Source organism: Pleurodeles waltl, chromosome 9 (genome assembly GCF_031143425.1).
Source record: "Pleurodeles waltl isolate 20211129_DDA chromosome 9, aPleWal1.hap1.20221129, whole genome shotgun sequence".
Taxonomy (NCBI): Eukaryota; Metazoa; Chordata; class Amphibia; order Caudata; family Salamandridae; genus Pleurodeles; species Pleurodeles waltl.
The window spans coordinates 971274062-971294223 of record NC_090448.1 but is presented as its reverse complement, the minus strand read 5'-3'; the positions used below and the strand labels follow the sequence as shown (position 1 = coordinate 971294223).

Below are 20162 nucleotides of genomic sequence, written 5' to 3'. Positions count from 1 at the left end.
GGAGACTGTGGCCAGTGTAAGCGTTCACAACGTTAGGCTCAGATGTCAGAGTAAGAATTGATGCCCACATTACTTAGTCTATTGAACCGTCTCTATAGAACATTGTTAGGGTATCAGAGGATGGTAGTTGATAGATTGTTAAGGGACTTTCCTGATCAGTAAGATAGAAAATTAAAACTGTAGTTCATCAATCTCTAGTACTAAGGGGCATGAAGTGCCCATTTACAGAGCTCTCTTTTGAGGTCTGCGTTTTCAGACAACTTTAACTGCTTCACCAAGCAACAGGTTTCCCCAAAAAGATCATACATAGCATATATACATGTTTTTTTTCGGTCAATGGGCTTCAATTGATTTTTTTAATTGTCATTCACATTTTGTTTCCAGCCACCACACATACAGCACTAGGGCAATGGGTCAGTCCCATGTTAAGGTTATATAATGTTTATTTATTTTACCTGCACTTTGAGTGCTCAGTCAGATGGCGATTTATTTTCTTCTCATTTTTATAGTTGGTCCTATAAAGCTGTTGCTGTTATAAAGTGACATTGTAACAATGAGGTAACCTGCAACATAACAGATTAGTTATATTGTTTTTTTTATGGTCTGGCTTGACAACATAGCTGTTGCCAGACAATTATGTAAGTATCATTAAAGATGGGGCTTTGGCTCCTCCCATGGGAGTCAGGGGTACATGTTTTGATTGGGCAGAAGTTGTGTGCTTCCACAGAAATAAGTTGCTTGCCCTCCACACAGCTGTGATCATTTTGTTTATTCATCTAGCTGCCTAAGCTTGAACTTTCAGGCACATATGTGACACTGAAATGCCATAAGTGACACTGGAATGCTAATAAAGTGTCTTAGATAATTTATGGTGCTTTTCTCTCGCAGCAGTTCAGATGGGATGAGGCCAGGTATGAACCAATATGGATTTTTAGATCTGGCTTGACAGAGCAACTGTCACCTGACCTTTTAACCTATACAATTATTTTGCAATTGTTTGCTTCTAGACAAATACATATCTATTCCCTTGCTAGTTACTTGTAATACTTTGCATTGCCATAAACATGCTTGTTTAATCTTGTCTCCTTCACAAACAATAATATTAATAAAAAGCACTGTGCAACTCAGAGGATTTACGACCTGCAGCAGTATTGATGGGGTTCTTGCAGTGCATTGTTCTGTGTTCACTTTCCAGGCGTGTAAAGATGGTGGTCTCTGGGGTTAGAATGAGCATCGAGTTAACATCTTGGATATTCCTCCTGCAGGTGTCTCGTGGTCTGGGGCAGATGTACAGCGAGATGATCTTTGTCAATGGATTTGTGCACTGTGATCCTCATCCGGGAAATGTGCTGGTCAGGAGATGCCCAGACACCAAAAGAACAGAAATTGTGCTGCTGGATCATGGGCTGTATCAGGTAATGGTTGAAAGAACATGTACTGTGGAGAAGCATAGGGACGGCCACGTAGCGGATAACTAGAAAGGACACCAATAGGTTAGGGACATAAAAGTGCTTGTTAACAAACTGGTCATGAACACTGCCACAATTATATGGCGAAGGAACGATTCTTGTGAGCACAGAAGGCAGACAAAGCCTTTGAACTGGGTCTGCAAGAATTCACCTCCTTTGTTTTGCTTTGGAATTCTAGAAAGAATCCTGTATTTCTTTACTTTTCTGTTGGACGTCCAGTGGGGAAAGATTACAATTCCTTCCTGTTTTTTTGTTAATAGAGAGCTCTTCGCAGATCTTTCTCCCAAAGAGTACAATAATACAGGGAAAACCCAATTATTATTTGAGTTTGCAATGCAAACTTTTTGTTTAGCACAAACTTATTTTTCAAACTGTTAAAACTAGATTTCTCAATTGTTATACCTCCTTTAATTTTATAATTATTTCAACACTTTTACAACTGTTGATTAATATGTGCACTTTAGATCTAACAATTCTAATTTTGATATACAAAGTTATATTAGCAAACAAAGGTTGTTAATAGATAATAGCTCTCACAGATTCGTTATTTGAATCGCTTCCCAGTCACCAGCCTGGAACCGTATTTTTATTTTTCTTAGTCTTAATCGCTGACCTCATGTGATGCTATTTGTAGTTCAAGATGACGTCTTACGGCCCCACTGGAAATGATGTCTTAAAGCACGTATTTGTGCTTAGTACGTCCTTGACGTCAGTTAATTTACTCCATCCCACCAGCAAATTAGAAATCCAGGGCTACGGAGTTAATTCAACATTTTAATGTAATATTTTCTCTGAAAATGTGGACAACATGTCACCCCCTCCCCAAATCTTCTGGCTTTAAGCCAGGTAGGTCTTGTAGGTGAAGTATGTCTAGGACTGATTTTCACCCCTCCTTCATTTGATGCTCTGCCAAGGACCATGACTCCGTGCCACTGTTTCACGTGTCATAGCAGAAGAGATAGTCTCTTCAGAGCCAGTTCCATCTCTTCAACCTATTTCTCAGGTAAGCGCCCTAAAGCCTGGGCCTTATATAGCACAAAGTGAACCATAAAAGGTAGCTAGGGAAAGATTTTTCCTCCTCCTCCCAATGGGACACTTGGTGGATCTTAAAGAAACGACATTAATATGACTTTATCAGCTTTGATCCTGGCTCTGAGTCCAGTCCTGGCTTCTCAGCCTTTAACCTTGAATGTTAATAAGTCAGTTCTAAAGCCTTTCTTCAAGCTGAATACAGTTTCCACTTTGCTGTCGATCTCACAGGGGAGTGTCTGTGGTGCTTATGTCAGTTCAGCGTCTGTGGAATAAATTGTACCAAAGAGACCTGCTTTATCTGAATAGGCTCATTATGCTTCAATGGGGAAAAAAGGCAGCAGAGACCCAGCATATTAATTTCACTAGTCCGCTACATAAATGTTCACCATTGACGAGATCCTTCTCTTCAACAAGGCTTTGATGCAACAAGTTAGTGTGCCGTGAGCATAGCTACAATCTGCCCCACTAATTTCAGGATCAGCTAAATCAGTCCTGCTCCAGCAGATATTCTTTGTCTCTTCTATGGTGCTAAGCAGGAAAGTCTAATTGTATAACTTCTGTCAGTAAATTGAAGCAAACCACCAAACCAGCTAACACAACAGACATGGACTTTAAAAAGTTGGATGCAGTGAGGAAGATGCTGTTTCCGTCTGGTAATTTGGTCCCTGTCTTTTCCAGGCCCACTTGTTATTTGGTGAGCTACTCCCATGCCATCTGCAAGTTGGTGCCATTAGCTGTGCTTTCTCTTTAAATTAAGGGTTATTTCAAGGAGTTTGTTCGGGATGCTATTAATACACCCGTTAACCAGGACATCAGCTTCAAATGTCAGACGTTTTACTGACACACTGTGGAGTGTCACCTGCACTGGTCAGTGGGAAATCTTATAGCCATTTGTGTCCGGATCAGCCCTCTTCTTGAAATTGAATGTGAAATTGAATGTGAAATAGCAATCTGATTGGGGAACAGAGACTGGTGAGCACATAGATTCCATGTTAGGGCAAAATATTGCTCAGGTATCAGAAAAGTTGACCCAGACATTCATTTTGAAAGGACGCAAAAAAGCATCCTTTGGAGGTCATACTTAACTCCAGAAATATATATAAATTACAAATATATGATAATGATTACTTTTGGAAGTGTAATGCTTCAAATTGTATCTCTTACCCTTAATCGTCAACTGTCCTGTGTAGTTGTATATTTGTTCAGTTTTGGACTTAAATCTTTGAAATATTTAATTTGCCAACTGGATTTCCCCTGCGGCCTATGAAATAATTTGTCATATTTGATGATCTGACTCAAGAAGATTTGCAGACTTCAGCTTAAGGGACCTGGAATATGAGAGAAATAGGGATAGAGAAAATTGATTTGGTTTAATTTGAAGAATACGGAAGATAGATGTTGTTCAGTGGTTACAAGAGCTGTCTACTCCAGTTTCAACAGTGAACTTGTATTCAACATTTAATCTTCCCCAAAATTTCACAAAGTATGGAATGGTTGTTTGGACTTTAATGATAATGGATCACTGTAAGAAAATATTCACGAAATTAGGGTCACCTTTTCACTTTTTTCATTCTTTCAATATAGTTCCTCCTTTTTTCAGATCTAGAAATAGTCATTATGTTATTATTGTGCCATCTTTGGCTCGTTAAAAAGTTTTTTCTATGATCTGTGGAACTGTACTTCTAACAGCATGGCCAGTACCACTGGACATTGAACTTAATAACTATTTCAGATCATTTTCGAAGTGTGTGTGTACTGTTGATTTTGTAAAGCCAAGGTGAATTTTGAGGTACAGCTTACATATTTGTATATGTTTGCCCAGTTAACTCTGTAGCCCAACAGCTTTGAGAAATCTTCCATGATGGACATAACCACTGCTATTGAGGACAGTCAAAAAGGGTCCTTATGGCCTCTGGGGAGAAAGGTAGTAAATGCCTTACTAAATATGACCCCTAGTGATTCTCCTCCAGTCTCCTCAATGCGGGCCCAGGGAAGATGAGGTGTAAGGGTGGTTCTCGTGCTTTTGTCGCGCTCACCGGTGAACCCATCTTCCCCATGGGATTTACAGATGGGAATCCATGTTATAACCTTTGCTACCTCTTCTTCTGTGAATGCTCCCTCAAGGACCGTCCAGTCTTTGTTGTTCAGAGTTGGGTGATGTAAAGATATGAGAAAACGCTTGCTTCGGTAGAGGCAGCCATCCATTTCTAGTGAGTATAGGGGGCCTGAATTAGGCCCCTAAGATATCCACAGTCGTTGCTGGGATTCTTGCTACTGCAGTTGAGAAGCCAGTATGCTTCCGGCCTTTTCCCTATGCTCATATCAACACCAGCAGACGTCTCTGCTGCAGTTGTAATGAAGAAAATTAATTGAATCTTTGGCCGATCCAATCAGATGCGCTGAGCTTGCATAGGGGTCTCCAAGTAGCAGGCTGTGAGGGTTTGTACCTCATTCTCTAGAGAATTAAGGCCCGAGTGTGTCTTGCATTTCGCTAGCACAGAGTCCTGCAACATCGCCCCGGCAGTGTCACCTTGTATGCCGCCGATAGGAATCTGTGAGAGCCCACAGAGCCCTCATCTCTAAAGTCCGTACGGAGGTGATTACGTAGCTGCACCTTGCTCTCCGGTCTTCTGTAAGCAAATGCCTTCATCCTCCACCAGATTGGATGCATGGGATGACCCATAGGTCCAAATTGAGGCAGACCGGCATGCTCTGCAATACACCCATCCAGAATATCACAGTGTACCCTCTGTTGGAGTAAGCTTCCTTGTAGTAAAAAGTAGTCTATGCAGAACTGAGTCCTGCGGGTTCAAAAGAGGAAGGTATAGTCCCTATCGGGCGGGTAGAGAAAGTACCAACATCAAAGAGAGCTTGGCTGTCAGAGGACACAGAGTAGAGTCCTGGCACATCTGTTTTGAACGTCCATCCACCCAGACCTGTCCAGGATTGAGTCTGGAGCCAGATTCCAGCCACCCCCTATAAAGACAGATGCCCTCCAAAACTTCTGCAGTAACTGTGAAAGGCAATCCATAAATTGAGCTTTGTCAGCTACAGGGGCATTGATGATCCCACTAATATGGATCATATGCGTAATTTGCTAAGACACTTCTACCCTCCACATCCGTCCACATCTGCAGAACTTGGTTGGCCAAGGTCCACTGTATCAGTAGTGCAACTGTACTTATTGGAGCAGTCTGTTGCTCTGGAAGTCTTCCCTGCACCCTTAACGATCCTACTACTGCTGATGACTCTGCCTACCCAGTGTCACCCTAACTTGGCTGATTCTTCGGGGAATAGAAATGTGTTTCTTGAAGTAGGGCTATGTATGTCCATTTGGTGTGTAAGTAATCTAAACCTTTCTTGTTTGTTTTACTGGATCAAACCATTAACTTTCATGGACCCTGCTGCTAGGGGCACAGGCAATCCGAGGGCTGGTTTTAGAGACAAAGCCGGAGACACTGAAGGGGGGGGAGAGAAGAGTCTCACAGAGACATATGTCGCCGAGGCCATTGGAGCTGAGGTAGAGGGAGAGGCCTGGGGGGGAAGGAAGGAGGAGGAGGAGGAGAGTAAGGGGGGAAAAAAGGGAAAGCAGAACTGTGGAGAAAATGAGAGGAGAGACTAGCATTTTTCAAACTCAAGCTTGTGCCTATGCCAAGTCAGAGCCCACCCTATCTGCCGGATATGAGGGACGGGTGGGGAAATATCTTAGGCTTTCATTGGCGAAGGAGGAATGTAGTGATGAGTGGTGGATAGGCTGCCAGGCCATGAAAATTGGAAGGGCCATACCATGTGTGGCCAGCATGGGTAAGGGGATCTCTGCAGTAGGGAAAGGGGAGAGAAGCTAGACTAAGATTAAGGTGGTGCCGCATACACACCCAGTTCCAGGTTGCAGGCTGAAAAATGGGAAGGTGCCCAGTGTCGCAGGATTGCGTCCGGTTGGTGCATCTGGCAGGTTGGAGGGGCCACAGGGAAGGGTTGGCTAAATCGACTCCACCTCCTTGGTTTTTGTGACTTTGTATTCAATCATCTTAGAACTTCAAACGCATAAACACTCATAGTAAATGGGGATTGAAAACAGACAATAAGAGTTGCATCGGTCAGGTGCTTCAGTGGGTAGGGCGATTTGTCTTTGTCCAAGTCATTATGGAGTCCCTCCATCATTTGATGGAGCACAGCTTTGTCTGATTCCCTTCTGGGTGGCCCCTCCACTCCAAGGGGCCAGGGTTGGTAGCGAGGGGGTTTCCAAGTGGAGAGCGAGTCATCCTAGTTGGTGCCGCCTTTAAAGACCAATTAGGCCATGTTCATTGGAGTCTCCATCAGTGACTCCAGGAAGGATTCTAAGTTACTGGTTTCCCCCAAAATTCCTGGTTCACCTTATTCTACCCTGTCCCAGTGAACTGTATTTTAAATCTGTGTCTCATCCTAGGATGGAGTTCCAAAAACCTCCTGCGCCGGGTGTTGCTTGCTGCTGAGTAACCCATTGGGAATGAAATCCTGCTGACGCCAATGAAGAGGGGCTCTGAAGCTAATCTGGATGCCAGGAGGATTGCTTGTGTGTGCTGGTGGTGCACATCGCAGGCAGTGATTGGGCGAGGGGTCTTTGTATTGGAGTTGTGGTGGGATTGGATTCTGTGTGTCCACTGAAATTCAAAAGCCTCCTGGAGGCACAGATGAAGGAGATCTGGGAACATTCATGTTAAAAACGCTATCATGTCCGAGTTTGTTTCCACACCCTGAAGCACTCCATAGAGCTGGAAATTATCCCTTCTCACCCTGCCCTCTGAGTCAGTCATTCTGTGGTAGAAAAACTCAATGTCTCGCCCTTAGTCAGGGAGATGACCATACGGGGATTTGATGGTGTCCAGCGAGTTGTCCACCCCATCCAGTCTTGTACATATTGTCAACATGTCATGCCTGATAGGGTTAACCTCTGACGTGAGATCAGAGATTTTAGCATCCATTGTTGTGATGGTGAATCTGATGGATGAAATGACTTTGAGAAACACCTCCATGTCTGGTCCAGTGAGTACAGGTGTCACCGGTGCGGGCGGTGGGGGGTTGCTTTTGGAAGCAGCTGGGAGCATCACACTGCCTCTGAGAAGAGCAGCTGGTGGTCCGGTTGCCGATGGGTCCACATGCGAGGGGGAACGGGTGTAGACAGAATACATGGGTTCAGGATCTCGGCACCCAAGGCAAACAGAACAAGCCCCCTGGTCAAGGGAAGAGGGAAGGTGAAGGCGAGTCTCACTGAGGGTGCAATGAAGGGCCTGCGTCAACCTCTTCTTAGTCAGGTAAGAGGTGAGGTGGGCTTCCTCTTGCTCGCTCCTGCGGAGCAAGCAAGCTGGACGTTGTTCAGCCAGCACTGTTCAATGAACCCTCAATGAATCTCTGTGGTGATCATGAGCCCAGGTGCCCCTTGCAGCGTCTGGTCATAATAATGGTGGAGGGTTGGTGGAGCTAAGTCTGAAAGGCCCTCTTGGGCAGATATTCAGCTCCGGGCTATAGGTGGCAGGTGAAGGCCAGTTTCTGCTGTCAGGCCACAATAGTTAATAAAACAGGTCTCCTCCTGGCTATAGTCTGGGCCAGGCACAAGTTGTGGAGCAGTGGTAGGGGAGATGGCTCCCCTGTCTGTATCTTCTGCTTGTGATGCTATAGCAGGGCGAAGTGGGTTAGCTGAGGCAGGCGTGAGGGAGTAACATGCACTCCCTGTAGACGTGGCAGTCTGTCTCTACAGTTATTGTCTGTGGGATTTAAGGGGGTATGGTAACAGGTCAAGGGCGGGGATGCAACACTCACTCCTCCTGATGTGCCTTCCTTAGGAGGGCCCAGGCTCATTATCTGTGTTCGCAGTGCATCTCTTGTCTGCTGAGGGAAGAGGGGTCCCCCATTGTGGTCCTCACCATGCCGTAGGAGCTCCAGCAGCTCCGTCCTGAGCAGGTTGTTATGTAGCCCCCTGTCTCTCCAGAGCTGCTAGGATGCTGACTTGAAAGGTGCCCAAGGCCACGCGCTCAGGCAGGGGCAGCCAACAGGGAGTCCAAGGGACAATTGCTGGAGTTATCTACAGCCATGCCCAGGATCTCCTAGGGGTTTGTGGGGGTGCAGTGAGGCTGAGGGATGTCTCATAGCTGTGCCTGAGAGTGAGGTGGTTCACAGAGGCCCTGGATGAGCTGCTACACTCCACTTAGGTCAGGTCCTCCCATGGACCCAGAGCTCTGCAGTGTCGATGGTGTCCCAGCTCCATGGTGTTGAAACCTCTGCCCCTTGACGTAGGTGGGTGTTGGGGCCTCCATTGTTATGGCTGCATTGAGTGAGAGCCAGGGTGAGCTGTGCCGTGGAGGAAGGTGCCCGGCTGGCGGCCCAGGAGAGGCCTGTGCTGCTGCTTCAAGCACAGCTGCAGTCATCTGCCAGCCTGATATGACTTCTTTCAGCATTATTGTGTTGCGGTGGGAGCCATGTTCAGGCTTAGTTTGTCATGGAAGTGTAGCAGTCTTTTCCTACTTTATCCTCAATCCACTCATTTTGTGGAAAACATAACGTTTAAGGGATCTGACAGCTTTAATGTCTTTTGGAAGACCAGCTTACCTACCTTTGGCAACATTCTTTCTGATGAATATGACAACTTGCAGACACCTTAGTTCCTCCCATCCTCCTTGTTTGAAGCATTTTATGCAATTATTTAATGTTTTCACTCTGTCGTTTATTCCTCTTTAGATTTGTTGGGTACTTGGAAAGTGGCCAGGACAGATCTCAACTTGCATGTAGTATATTTTAAGGCAGTAGGAACATAATTTCTGGTGGAGCTAAAAGATGCTGCTTTCGATTGGGGTAGCACCACATGACAAGTGACGCAGATTAATTAAGAAAACCTTCCTCGATCCAGTGTGATGCCTGGGAATAGGTTTCAATAAATGGTCTGTGGGAGTCCAACATATCTGTCAGAAAGAATGTTACCAAAGATAAGCAACATAGGGCCTGATTTACAGTTTGGCAAATGGGATACTCTGTGACAAATGTGATGAATATCCAGTGCTCTGTACAGTGGTGTAACAGAAAATGTTGGGGCCACCTGCACAATATAATGAAAGGCCCAAGAGTCTCCTATATCTAAAAGATATTCACTAACCTTGGGCTAAATGGGGCCCTACTTGAATGGTTGGGGGGGTACCCTGGAAGGGTGGGGACCCCCTGCACCACAGGTGCCTGTGTTATGCCCTTCCTTCCTTCCTTATCACAAGTGCATTATATAGCCAATTTACTTGTAATATGGGATATGGGAAATCTGTCACTTTTGTGACTCAGTGCCCCACCTGCCAAACTCTTAATCATGCCCTTGATCTTTTGACCTTCTCGCTGTGAGTTCTATTAAGTTGGCTAATATTAACAGATATTATTAAAGCACCAGGAGATTATTTGGTTTGTAGTGCACACTGTGTAAAATACGACTATATCCCATATGTCTGTAACAGGAACTAGGCCCTACCACCTGAATAGGAGTCATATGTAGCGAAACATGGTTTTAAATGGCCACATGTTAGTGTCTGTTAAAATGTTGTTGTTTTTTTATTATCATCTGCGCCTGTTTACTCTATTCCTTTATCAGACTTCTTGCCTCATGTTTCTCACTTTTTCTCCTTACCTCATTCCTTCAGTTCTACTTATCTCGTTCCTTTCATTGATGTGTATTTCTCTCATGAATGTATTACTTGTATAGGCTTTTGCCTTGCTCCTTGTTCTTATTCCTTCCCTCATTTTTATTTTACTTCTTGCATCATTTTACTTTACTATATTCTTTTTTTTACTTTTTTACTTATTCTGTAGCTCACTCTTTGGTGTATTCTAAGCACTATGTCTTATTTTTCGTTTGCCTCGCTCCTTGATTTATTCCCTCTCCCACTCCTGAGCTGTTTCCTTTCTTTCTTCTTTGTCCTAGGTTGGTGCCTTGCCTGACAGTTGTTTCATTCGTTGCATCATGCTTTGTTTTATTCCTTGCCTCATTATTTGTTTTCCTCCTTGTATCCATCTTCATATCGCCTTGCGCTTCATTGTATGCATTGCCCCTTAATTCATTCCTTCACACTACCGTTGCCTTAATCCTTGCCCAGATTGTGCCATAATGTTTCACTTTGCCCCTTGTTTCAATTATTAACTTATCCCTTGTCTCGCGCTGCTGTGCCATTGGTTTGTCCTTGTTCCTCCTCCTTACATCTTATTTTGCTCCTTGGCCTTGTTTTGCCTTCCTTGCCTCTAGCTTCTCCTCTTGGTTTTCGTATTGTCTCAGTCTGGTTGTTACCACAATTTTCACTTTTCATTCCTTTCCTTATTATTTGCTGGGCTTGTTTCTTCGGCCATCTCCCCTCCATTGCTGCGCTCCTTGACTCTTTTGCTCGCTCGTTGCTTCACCATTTGCATCTCTCATTACCCTTAGCTGTAGTTCTAGCTATCTCCTAGGCTTGCTTCTTATTTTGTTCCCCGGGAGGCACCTTCCCTCAGCATGTCCTTAGACTCATTATTTGCCTTCCCTTTGGCATTGCCCTGTCTCTGTCACTGCCACTCTTCTTGGTTCATGTCGTGCCTCACTCTTTTCTTCACCACTTGCTTCATTTCTTGCCTCAGCTCTAGTTTTGTTCTCTTCTTTGCCTCACTGTTTACCTCATTCATTACCTCGCTTCTTGGTTTCTACCTTCTCTTGCTCCTCACTTTCTTCCTTGTCATGCTCTCCTAACTCGACTTACACCTTTCTTGCCTTCTTGCCGTGGCCCTTGCCTGTCCTTATGCCCCGGTCGTTTTCCTTACTGTTTGCATTGTTTGTGACCCCTTTCTTTATCTTTTTCCAAGCGTCCCGTCTCGCTCCTCGCCTCACTACCTCCCTTGCTCCTTGCCTCTACTACTCTCATTGTCTCACTTCTATTTTGCCTCTTTCTCTGACCCTTGACCTAACCGCTCTTCATAATTTTTTCATTCCTTCGATCTTTTTTGCCTCTCTCATTTGACACCCTCCTTTGTCTCACTACTTGGTTAGTGAATTTCTTTTCACCTTAACATGTCCTTTGTCTCTCTTCCTGCCTCCGTTCTTGCATGCCTCTTTCTTTGCTTCTCGCTGTGTTTCTCACTTCCTTTCCCCTTGCCAGGCTTTGTCCCGTTCCTTCCCTCGTTCCTTATCTAACCCCTGGCCATACCCCTCTCCTGGCTCCCCTGGCATCTTGTTTCCCTCCCTGCCTCTCGCATCGCCTAGAATTTGACTCTTTGCTTCCTTATCCTCTTAGGTCTTGTCTGAAAAGTTCCGCATGGATTACTGCCGGCTCTGGCAGGCCCTGATCAAAGCCGACATGAAGCGAGTGCAGAAGTACAGTCAGGAGCTTGGAGCTGGAAACATGTACCCCCTCTTGGCCTGCATGATTACTGCTAGGTCCTGGGAATCAGTCAGCGGCGGCATTGACCGAGTTCCTGTGACCAATGCCGAGGTAAGTGATCTCATGTCCCTGCTTTTCTGCATGCCCATTTTCCATGTACAGGTCTATATGTCTTTCTGTTCTGTTTCGCCCTATTTATCACCTTTCTCTGTCATTTGTAGGACAGGCCTTTTTATTTTACTAAAATTATATGTATAAAATATTTACTGATGGGTCCTTTCAGCCAGCCCTCCTTATCCAGTCGTCTATTATTCAAGTTTTTCTTCTGCACACTACTGCTGGCAGCATGAGGTAATGGGTCATTCAACTGAAGCCGTTGACTAACTTCACTGATTATTTGCTTTCTGACCTTCCACAAGGAAGACATCCACTTGCAAAGTAGCTCCCTTAAGTGCCACAAACGGCCATGGCAGCGTCTGCTTTCTGGTACCACAGCTTCCCTTACCATAACGTTTAAATATACCAAAACAAAATAAGCATCGCCAAAGTGCTGGTGGCCATTTTCAGACCTATTGGTTTTGCTAATGCATGTTATAACTATGGTTCTGTGTAAGAGCCTGATAGCCGGTCTCTGTTATTGCACCTGCATTGACCAATTTTGTGGGTTTTTTGAATAAACAGTTATTTCAGTAACTATTGTCTTTTAGTGATTTTTCAGTGCTTATTTTTTTAAGAATTAAGTTTTCTTGAAATAAGGAAATGGATACTCCCCACAAGTTTACTTCTAAAATGTGTCTGCTACTATGCACAAATGCAGTACCATAGTGTGGGCTAATGTACTTAAACAATCGTTAACTTCAGTGGGTCTTTTGCAAGGCATGCTGTCCGTAGGATTTGCCAGTCTTTCACCTGTTGTCTCATAGGACTTTTATATGCGTATGTTTTGATGTTACAGCAAGGTTGACCTTTAAACCCCTTGACATTTTCAGCATCGCTCCTTTATTAAGACTGGCATTAGCCAAGACCTGTAGCTTTTACTAAACTTTCATAAAATCTACTTACTTCTAGTGACCCTTCATCTGTTGGTCTTTGGCTGTCATTCATATTTTTCTTCCCCCCTCTGTGAATACAGGGAAACGGGTCAGCCCACTTCAGCCATTGGTTAACTTAGTTATGAGTGACGACATTTTGCTCTGAGCACATCTGCACACAAGGAAGTTCCCGTCAGTACTAGTGACTAATCTGGCAGTGTGTGATTTTTTTAGAGGAAAAAATATATTTTTGCTCTTTGCCGAGGATTCATTTTTAACATTAAGAAGGACCATTGTCTCCCCCAACCTAAAAGTTTTATAATAAAAATGAAAAAGCAAAACAACCATTGACAAAGAGAAATAGCAGGTAGTCAATGTCAGACCTATTGGCTCTGCCAGAGCTTGTTTCTATCTGTGATTGTGTTACAACCATCCATGAAGAAGACATTTTCGCCTTGGTTAAAAGACTTTGCTACTCCGGCATAACCTCTGGCGCAGCCTCTCTCCAATTCCGCTTTTAACACATCAAATATGTTTTGGATTAAGGCCTCAGTTAAGAGTGCCGCAGTATTTAACAAGCATTGGAAAAACTAATAGGTCTGGCCTATACAAGAACTATTGGCTTTGCCAATATGTTTTCGCCATGTTGTATACCAGCATGGTTGCTGTTCAACATGGCTAAATGTTAGTGGGCTAAAGGAGAGTGGCGTGGTACCGAAGTGTTATTGAGTGGTGTAGAGGTGAGGGGTGTGAAGTGTGAGTGGCATAGAGTGGTTTAGAGTGTTGTAGAATGGAAGGATGTAGAGTTGGGTGGAGTAGTGTGTCATAGAGTGGAGTGTCCTAGAGTGGTGTAGCATAGAATGGAGTGGCATATAGTGGTGGAGTGGAGTGGTGTAGATTAGAGTGGAGTAAAAGGGCAAAGAGCGGCTTAGAGGACGTTGCCTAGAGTTTTATAAATTGGAGTGGCATAGAGTGGAGTAGAATTTAATGGAGTAGAGTGTCAGAGTGGAGTATTATAGAGTATAGTGTCAGATTGGAGTGTCTTCAAGTGGAGTAGAGTGACCTAGACGGAAGTGGTATAAATTACAGTGGTGCAGAGCAGATTGGAGTAGAGTACTGTGATGTAGAGTGCGATGGTGTGGAGTGCAGTGATGTAGATTGCAGTGGCATACAGTGCAGTGCTGTAGAGCAGATTCTCCAGAGTAGAGTGAAGTGGCAGAGAGTGGAGTAGTGCAGAGGTGTATCGTAGTGCGCAGTGGTGCAAAATAGATTAGAGTGGTGTGGAGTAATGCAGAGTGTAGTGGCATTGAGTTGAGTGGTGCAGCATAGAGTGCAGAGGCCTAGAGTGAAGTGGTGCAGAGAGCAGTGGTGTAGAGTACAGTAGTGCAGAGTAGAATTGAGTGGCGTAAAGTGCAGTGATGTAGAGTGCAATGGTGTAGAGCGGTGTAGCATAGCCTGCAGTCGGGTAGAGAGTTATAGAGTATAGTGGCATAGATTGCAGTGGTGCAAAGTATTTGACATAGAGTGTATTGGTTTTGAGTAAAGTTGTGTTGAGTGCATTGACGTAGAGTGCAGTTGCGTCGAATAGAGTGACATAGAACTGTGCGGTGTAGAGAAAAATGCCATAGAGTACCGCAGTGTAGAGAACAGTGGCATAGAGTGGTGTGGCTTAGAGTGGCTTAGAGTGCGGTGACATAGAGTACAGCGTGCAGTGGCATATAGTAGATTGTTTCACAGTAGAGTGAAGTGGTGTAGAGTGGAGTGGTGCAAGGCAGAATGCAGTGGCATAGAGTAGTGGCGTAGATTGCACCTGCGTAGAGTAGAGAGGTGCAGAGTAGAGCGGCGTAGAGTGCAGTTGCGTGCAGTAGAGTAACATAGAGCAGATCGGTGTAGAGTAGCGCAGTATAGAGCACAGTGGCATAGAGTGGAGTGGCTTACACTGCAGTGGCATAGAGTACAGCGTGCAGTGGCATATAGTAGATTGTTTCACAGTAGAGTGAAGTGGCAGAGTGGCGTGGTGCAAGTTAGAATGCAGTGGCATAGAGTAGTGACGTAGAGTGCACCTGTGTAGAGTAGTAGAGAGGTGCAGAGTAGAGCGGCATAGAGTGCAGTGGCATAAAATGGAGTGGTGCAGAGTGGAGTAGAATGGTGTAGAGTGCAGTGGTGTAGAGTATATTGTTTCAGAGTAGAGTGAAGTGGCGTGGAGTGGTTCAGGGCATAAAATAGTGGCATAGAGTGCAGTGTTGCAGAGAAGAGTGGTATAGAGTGAAGTGGTACAGAGTGGAGTGGCCTAGGCTGGATTGGTGTAGAGTGCAGTGAGGAAGAGTGCAGTGGTGCATAGTAGAGTGGGGGAAGAGAGTGCACTGGCATGGAGTACAGTGATATAGAGTAGAGAGGTGTAAAGTGAAGTGGCGTAGAGTGCAGTGTCATCAAGTGCAGTGGTGCACAGTATATTAGTGGCGTAGAGTGCATTGCATAGAGTGCAGTAAAGTTGCGTAGAGTGGTACAGAGTAGAGTGCTGTGGTGTAGAATAGAGTGGCGCTGAGTTCAGTGCAAAGAGTGCAGTGCTGCAGAGTAGAGTGCTGCAGAATGCGTTGTAGAGTGGTGCAGTTTAGAGTGCAGTGCTGTAGAGTAAAGTGGCATAGAGTGCGGTGGCGCAGGGTGTTGCAGAGCAGAGTATAGTGGTGTATAGTGCAGTGGTACAGAGTAGATTTGCATGGGTTGCTGAGGCACAAGTGTATTGGTTTTGAGCAAAGTGGTGTAGACTGCATCGGCGTAGAGTGCAGCAGCACAGACAAGAGTGGCACAGGAAAGATTTCAGTGGCGTAGAGTGGAATGGCGCAGAGTGGAATAGAGTGGTGTAGAGTGCAGTGGCATAGAGTAGATATTTTTCAGAGTATAGTGCAGTGTCATATAGAGCAGTAGTGCAGAGTAGATTATAGAGTGACCGAGTGGATTGGCGTAGAGTGGCATAGAGTGTAGTGACGTACAGTGCATTGGCAGAGAGTATAGTGGTGCAGAATAAAGTGAAGTGGCATAGTGTGGTGGTGCAGAGAAGGGTGGAGTAGAGTTCAGTGGCAGAGAGAGCAGTGTTGTAGAGTGATGCAGAGTAGACAAGTGGTGCAGGGTAGAGGGCAGTGGCGTAGAGTAGTGCAAAGTAGAGTGCATAGGTGTAGAGTGGAGTTGCGGATAGTAGAGTGGCATAGAGTTCAGTGGTAGTGAGTGCAGTATTACAGAGTAAACTGTTGTAGAGCGCAGTGATGTATATTATAGTGGTATGGAGCGCAGTGGCATAGACTGGTGCAGAGTCTGGTGGCATAGAGTACAGTGGTGCACAGTAGAATAGAGTGGTATGGAGTACAGCAATGTAGAGTACAATAGTGTAGAGTGCAGGGGCATAATTTGTTGCAGAGCAGATTATAGTGGTGTAGAGTGCAATGGTGCAGAGCAGATTGGCTTAGAGTGTAGTGACGTAGAGTGCATTGGTTTTGAGTAAAGTGATGTAGTGTAAAGTAGTGCGGAGTGCAGTGGCGTAAAGTAGAATGTTTCAGAGGAGAGTGGAGTGTTGCACGGTAGAGTTGTATTGGGTGCAGATTAGATTAGAGTTGCGTGGAGTGCACTGGCAAAGAGAGCAGTGTTGTGGAGTGGTGCAGAGTGGAGTAGTGTACAGTGCAGTGGTTAAGAGTTTAGTTATGCATAGTAGAGTAGTGTGGATTAGAGTGGTGTAGAGAATTTGCAGTCACGCAATGTAGATTGCTGTGGAGTAGAGTGGTGTAGCTTAGTGTGGAGTGGTGCAGATTAGACTAAAGGGTTGTGGAGTGGTGCAGAGTAGAGAGCAGTGGGAAGTGAAGTATGCATGGTGTGGTAGTGTGCTACCACTACGGACAACACATCTTCAATTGAAATGACCTTTAAGTTTGCATAAACAGAGTTTTACTGATAAAAGTTTACAGCGCACAAACAATAATGTGTGGGAATGTCATCACCTAGTGTATTGATTTGTTTTGATCATCTTAAAATATTTGTTTTCTACACACTTGAGAATTACCAAAAAATGTGCTTTATTTGTGGTTTTTAAATTGATACATTCTGAAATATATATAGACAGTTAATTTGCAGACATTTAATTTTTGTTGTGTGCTATAAAAAAATAACATGGTACAGCCTTTCTCAACATCCCATTCCCCTCCCCCCACCTCCCCCCCCCCCCCCCCCAGCATGATTGTCACATAAATCCTCTCACTTGGAAGTGAGCGAAAAAGTAAACACCAAATTCCCTGGCAGACAGCCTGAAATTTGATGTCTATCCTTGAGTGCACAGCACATGTGGCAAAATGAGAACAATATTTAAAGGGCTGTTCACGGAAATCCAGCATTGGTGAAATAATACAGTAAATAGGGGTTGGGCGCAACGAAAGAGAAGAACCCAAGCCGGGCAGCCTGAAGCAAATAGAGCCAGCAAATATAAACCACAAAGCCAATGGTAAGCAGTGGGTGGATTGCATTCCCAAGGAAGCTTTCCAGATGTCCCCAAGATGTTGTTAGCAAAACAGACAGCAGCACTGTGTGGTAGGCTTTGACTTAAAAACTCCTGCACAAACCTTGGTGCAGTTACAAGTGGGTCGGAGGCTACTGGATGCGTTGCAGTGCGCACCACTGGATAAAATCCAGGAGGTCAAACAGTTCCCAGTAAAAACTGGGTAATGGGGGTTGGCATGCAAATAGCACCAAATCTGCATGCTGTTCGCAATTTAACAAGGCATATTATAAGAAAGAGCATTGATTGCACCGATTAAATTCAGAACCCGGGTTTTGGAATTTGTTACCTGCAAAAATAGCACCTCTCCCGCGTAGGGCCTCCTAATCAAGGCCTGTAAGTTCACAGGCTATTCAAAAGAAAGAGAAAACTGAGATTTGTAAATACTTGCAGCCTGTGCCGAATTTCATTTGTTCACTACAAAGGCACCGAGCAAGATGAGGTAACTCCTAGAAGTGAAGCAGAAGTTCAGCATGAGAGGTGTGACTCAAGGGGAAAACACTGTCCTGCTTAGAGTTGTCCTAAAAAGCTGCAGCCTGACACTGAATTCTTCTTGCGACGTTTTTTATTTTTTTTTATTTCTTTGCACGTTTTACTTGAGGCTGTGGATACGATAGACCACGTCATTTTCAACTTCAGGGTGCTCAGCGCAGATGCAAACTTATATGATAAGTAAAAGCTTAAAACAGCACAGTACTAAGGTAGAGCATAAAATCATAAACAATCAACTGTGCCGTATGATTAACAGGCATCTTCGGAGTGTTTCCCATCGAAGTAATCGTTCAGTTTGCTATCAGAATTATGCATGTCACCAAAAATGTGCTCTGGTTAAATCTTGGCTTCATTGTGGTAATACCCGTTATCCCATTGTCCCAAAATATTAGACCAGGAGATAACAAAAGGCCATACGTGCAGCTGAGTGCCTCATATTTGGACTATAAAAAGTCAATCTGAGCAGAATATTTAAACAAGCATTGGCAAAGCCAATAGGTCTCGCCAATGTAAGCCCTATTGGCCTTGATAATTTGTTTTTAGCACTGCTGTAAAGCAGCATGGCTGATAGTAAAAAACAAAAAATGTGCTGTGATGCAGTCAACACTGGTACTTTAATTTATGCTGCTTTACAATATGGCTATAAAAACATTGACAAAGCCACTAGATCTCACACAGACTCTACCTATCGGTTCTGCCAGTCATAAGGAGAAAAAGCTCTAAGATGCAGACAGATTGTAATGCTTTTATTCTGGTATTAGGGGACAGGGCTAGCAATGATGGGAGTAAGGATGAGGGGCCCGGAGGAAGCAACGATAAGGGTGCAGGCGTAAGTGATATTAATCATAACGCAGGAGGGTGCAGGTGCCAGGGCAAGCAACGTTGGTGGGGCAGCAACATGGGAGGGTGACTGAGCAAGCAGTGGAACGGCAGAGGTAGAAACGGATCAAGTAACAATGCAGGAAGGGAGGACAGGGCAGTAGTACAGGAGGAGGACGGGCAAGCAACAATGCTGGGTGGGAATGGGGGAGGAGGGGAGATGATCTTTAAACACATGCACTCTCATGGAGAGCTGCAACTTAAATTTAAAAGAAGAGTACCTTCAGAAGTGCCCGACCAGTGGAAGGACACCTGCCATTGACAGGAAGCAGTACTTGGTCTGTGCTCCAAGGAAGCGACAAACACACGAAGAGAAAGTGAAACTGGCATGCACCGAAGCTGGGGAATAGGAGTGATGATGAACCAAAGGCCCTTACCAATGTTAAGTAATGGGCAGGCTCAAAGCACACGCCCTGTCTCGGGCGAGACCTAAAGAATGTAGAATGTTTCCCCATACTAGAATCAAATTCAAGATACTCTGCTTAACTTATGCTGTTGAAATATCTTACCCAATTTGCTTACAAGAAAGATAAAAACACCAACCACCTCATCCTTTGCACTTAACAGATGAAAAACTTGTAGACTAGAACCAAGAGCAGAGGCAACATGAGGTTCACAGTGCGAGCACCCAGCTTCTGGATTAGCTATTCCTCAGACATCTGCAGTGCCCCTCCCCTCATGCTCTTCATATGTAAATTAAAAACACACGTTTTCCGAGACTATTACCATTCTGGTTCTTATCATAACTGTATAAATGTTTATTTGAATGTACTTGCCAGTGAACAACTGTAATTAACTCTAAAGTATTTTAAACCTCTAAACATTCCTATATTTATATTTTTCTCAGGTAGCTTTCATCATTTACTTTACTATTGTTCTCTCTCTCTCTCCGCAGCGAACTGTTGTATGTTTCTAATGCAGTCACCTTGGAGCCTAATAGCAATTCAGCTGCACTATACAAACCAACAAACAGAAATAGATGCAAACACTAACAGTGTTTCAGTAATCCAACCATGCGTGCCTATCAGACACTGGTGCACACTTATTATTTTAGGTCGAGGGGGAGTTAAATTACAGTACTTTAAAAAACAACAGACGACTCCTAGAAGAGGCAGACTTACATGTGCCTCATCTTGAACGTACATTTTCATTTATTTGCAGTCTGTTTATCTGTTTCACATAGAATGACTAGGTCACACATAGTTTTTCAAGTGTGCCCTTTTGAACACTCAAGACTCCTTGGAGAGTCATTCATTTGGTGCACAGAAGTATACAAAAAAGTTATGGATGGCATGCTTTAATGAATCTGAGCCCCTGGTAATTATTCAGGCTGCATTCCAGTCCATAGTTATTTTGCTCAACATGCCTCCTC

The 20162-nt window shown here is 44.4% G+C and overlaps 1 protein-coding gene across 2 annotated transcripts in view; it reads left to right on the top strand.

Annotated features, from left to right (window-relative positions):
* ADCK1 (aarF domain containing kinase 1) overlaps positions 1-20162 on the top strand; it is a 699440-nt gene that overhangs the window by 619476 nt on the left and 59802 nt on the right. For both annotated transcript variants that reach the window (XM_069208397.1, XM_069208398.1), the window contains exons 8-9: positions 1266-1415; positions 11765-11962. In XM_069208397.1, coding sequence (XP_069064498.1) covers positions 1266-1415; positions 11765-11962 — 348 coding nt within the window. The remainder of the gene's footprint in view (positions 1-1265; positions 1416-11764; positions 11963-20162) is intronic.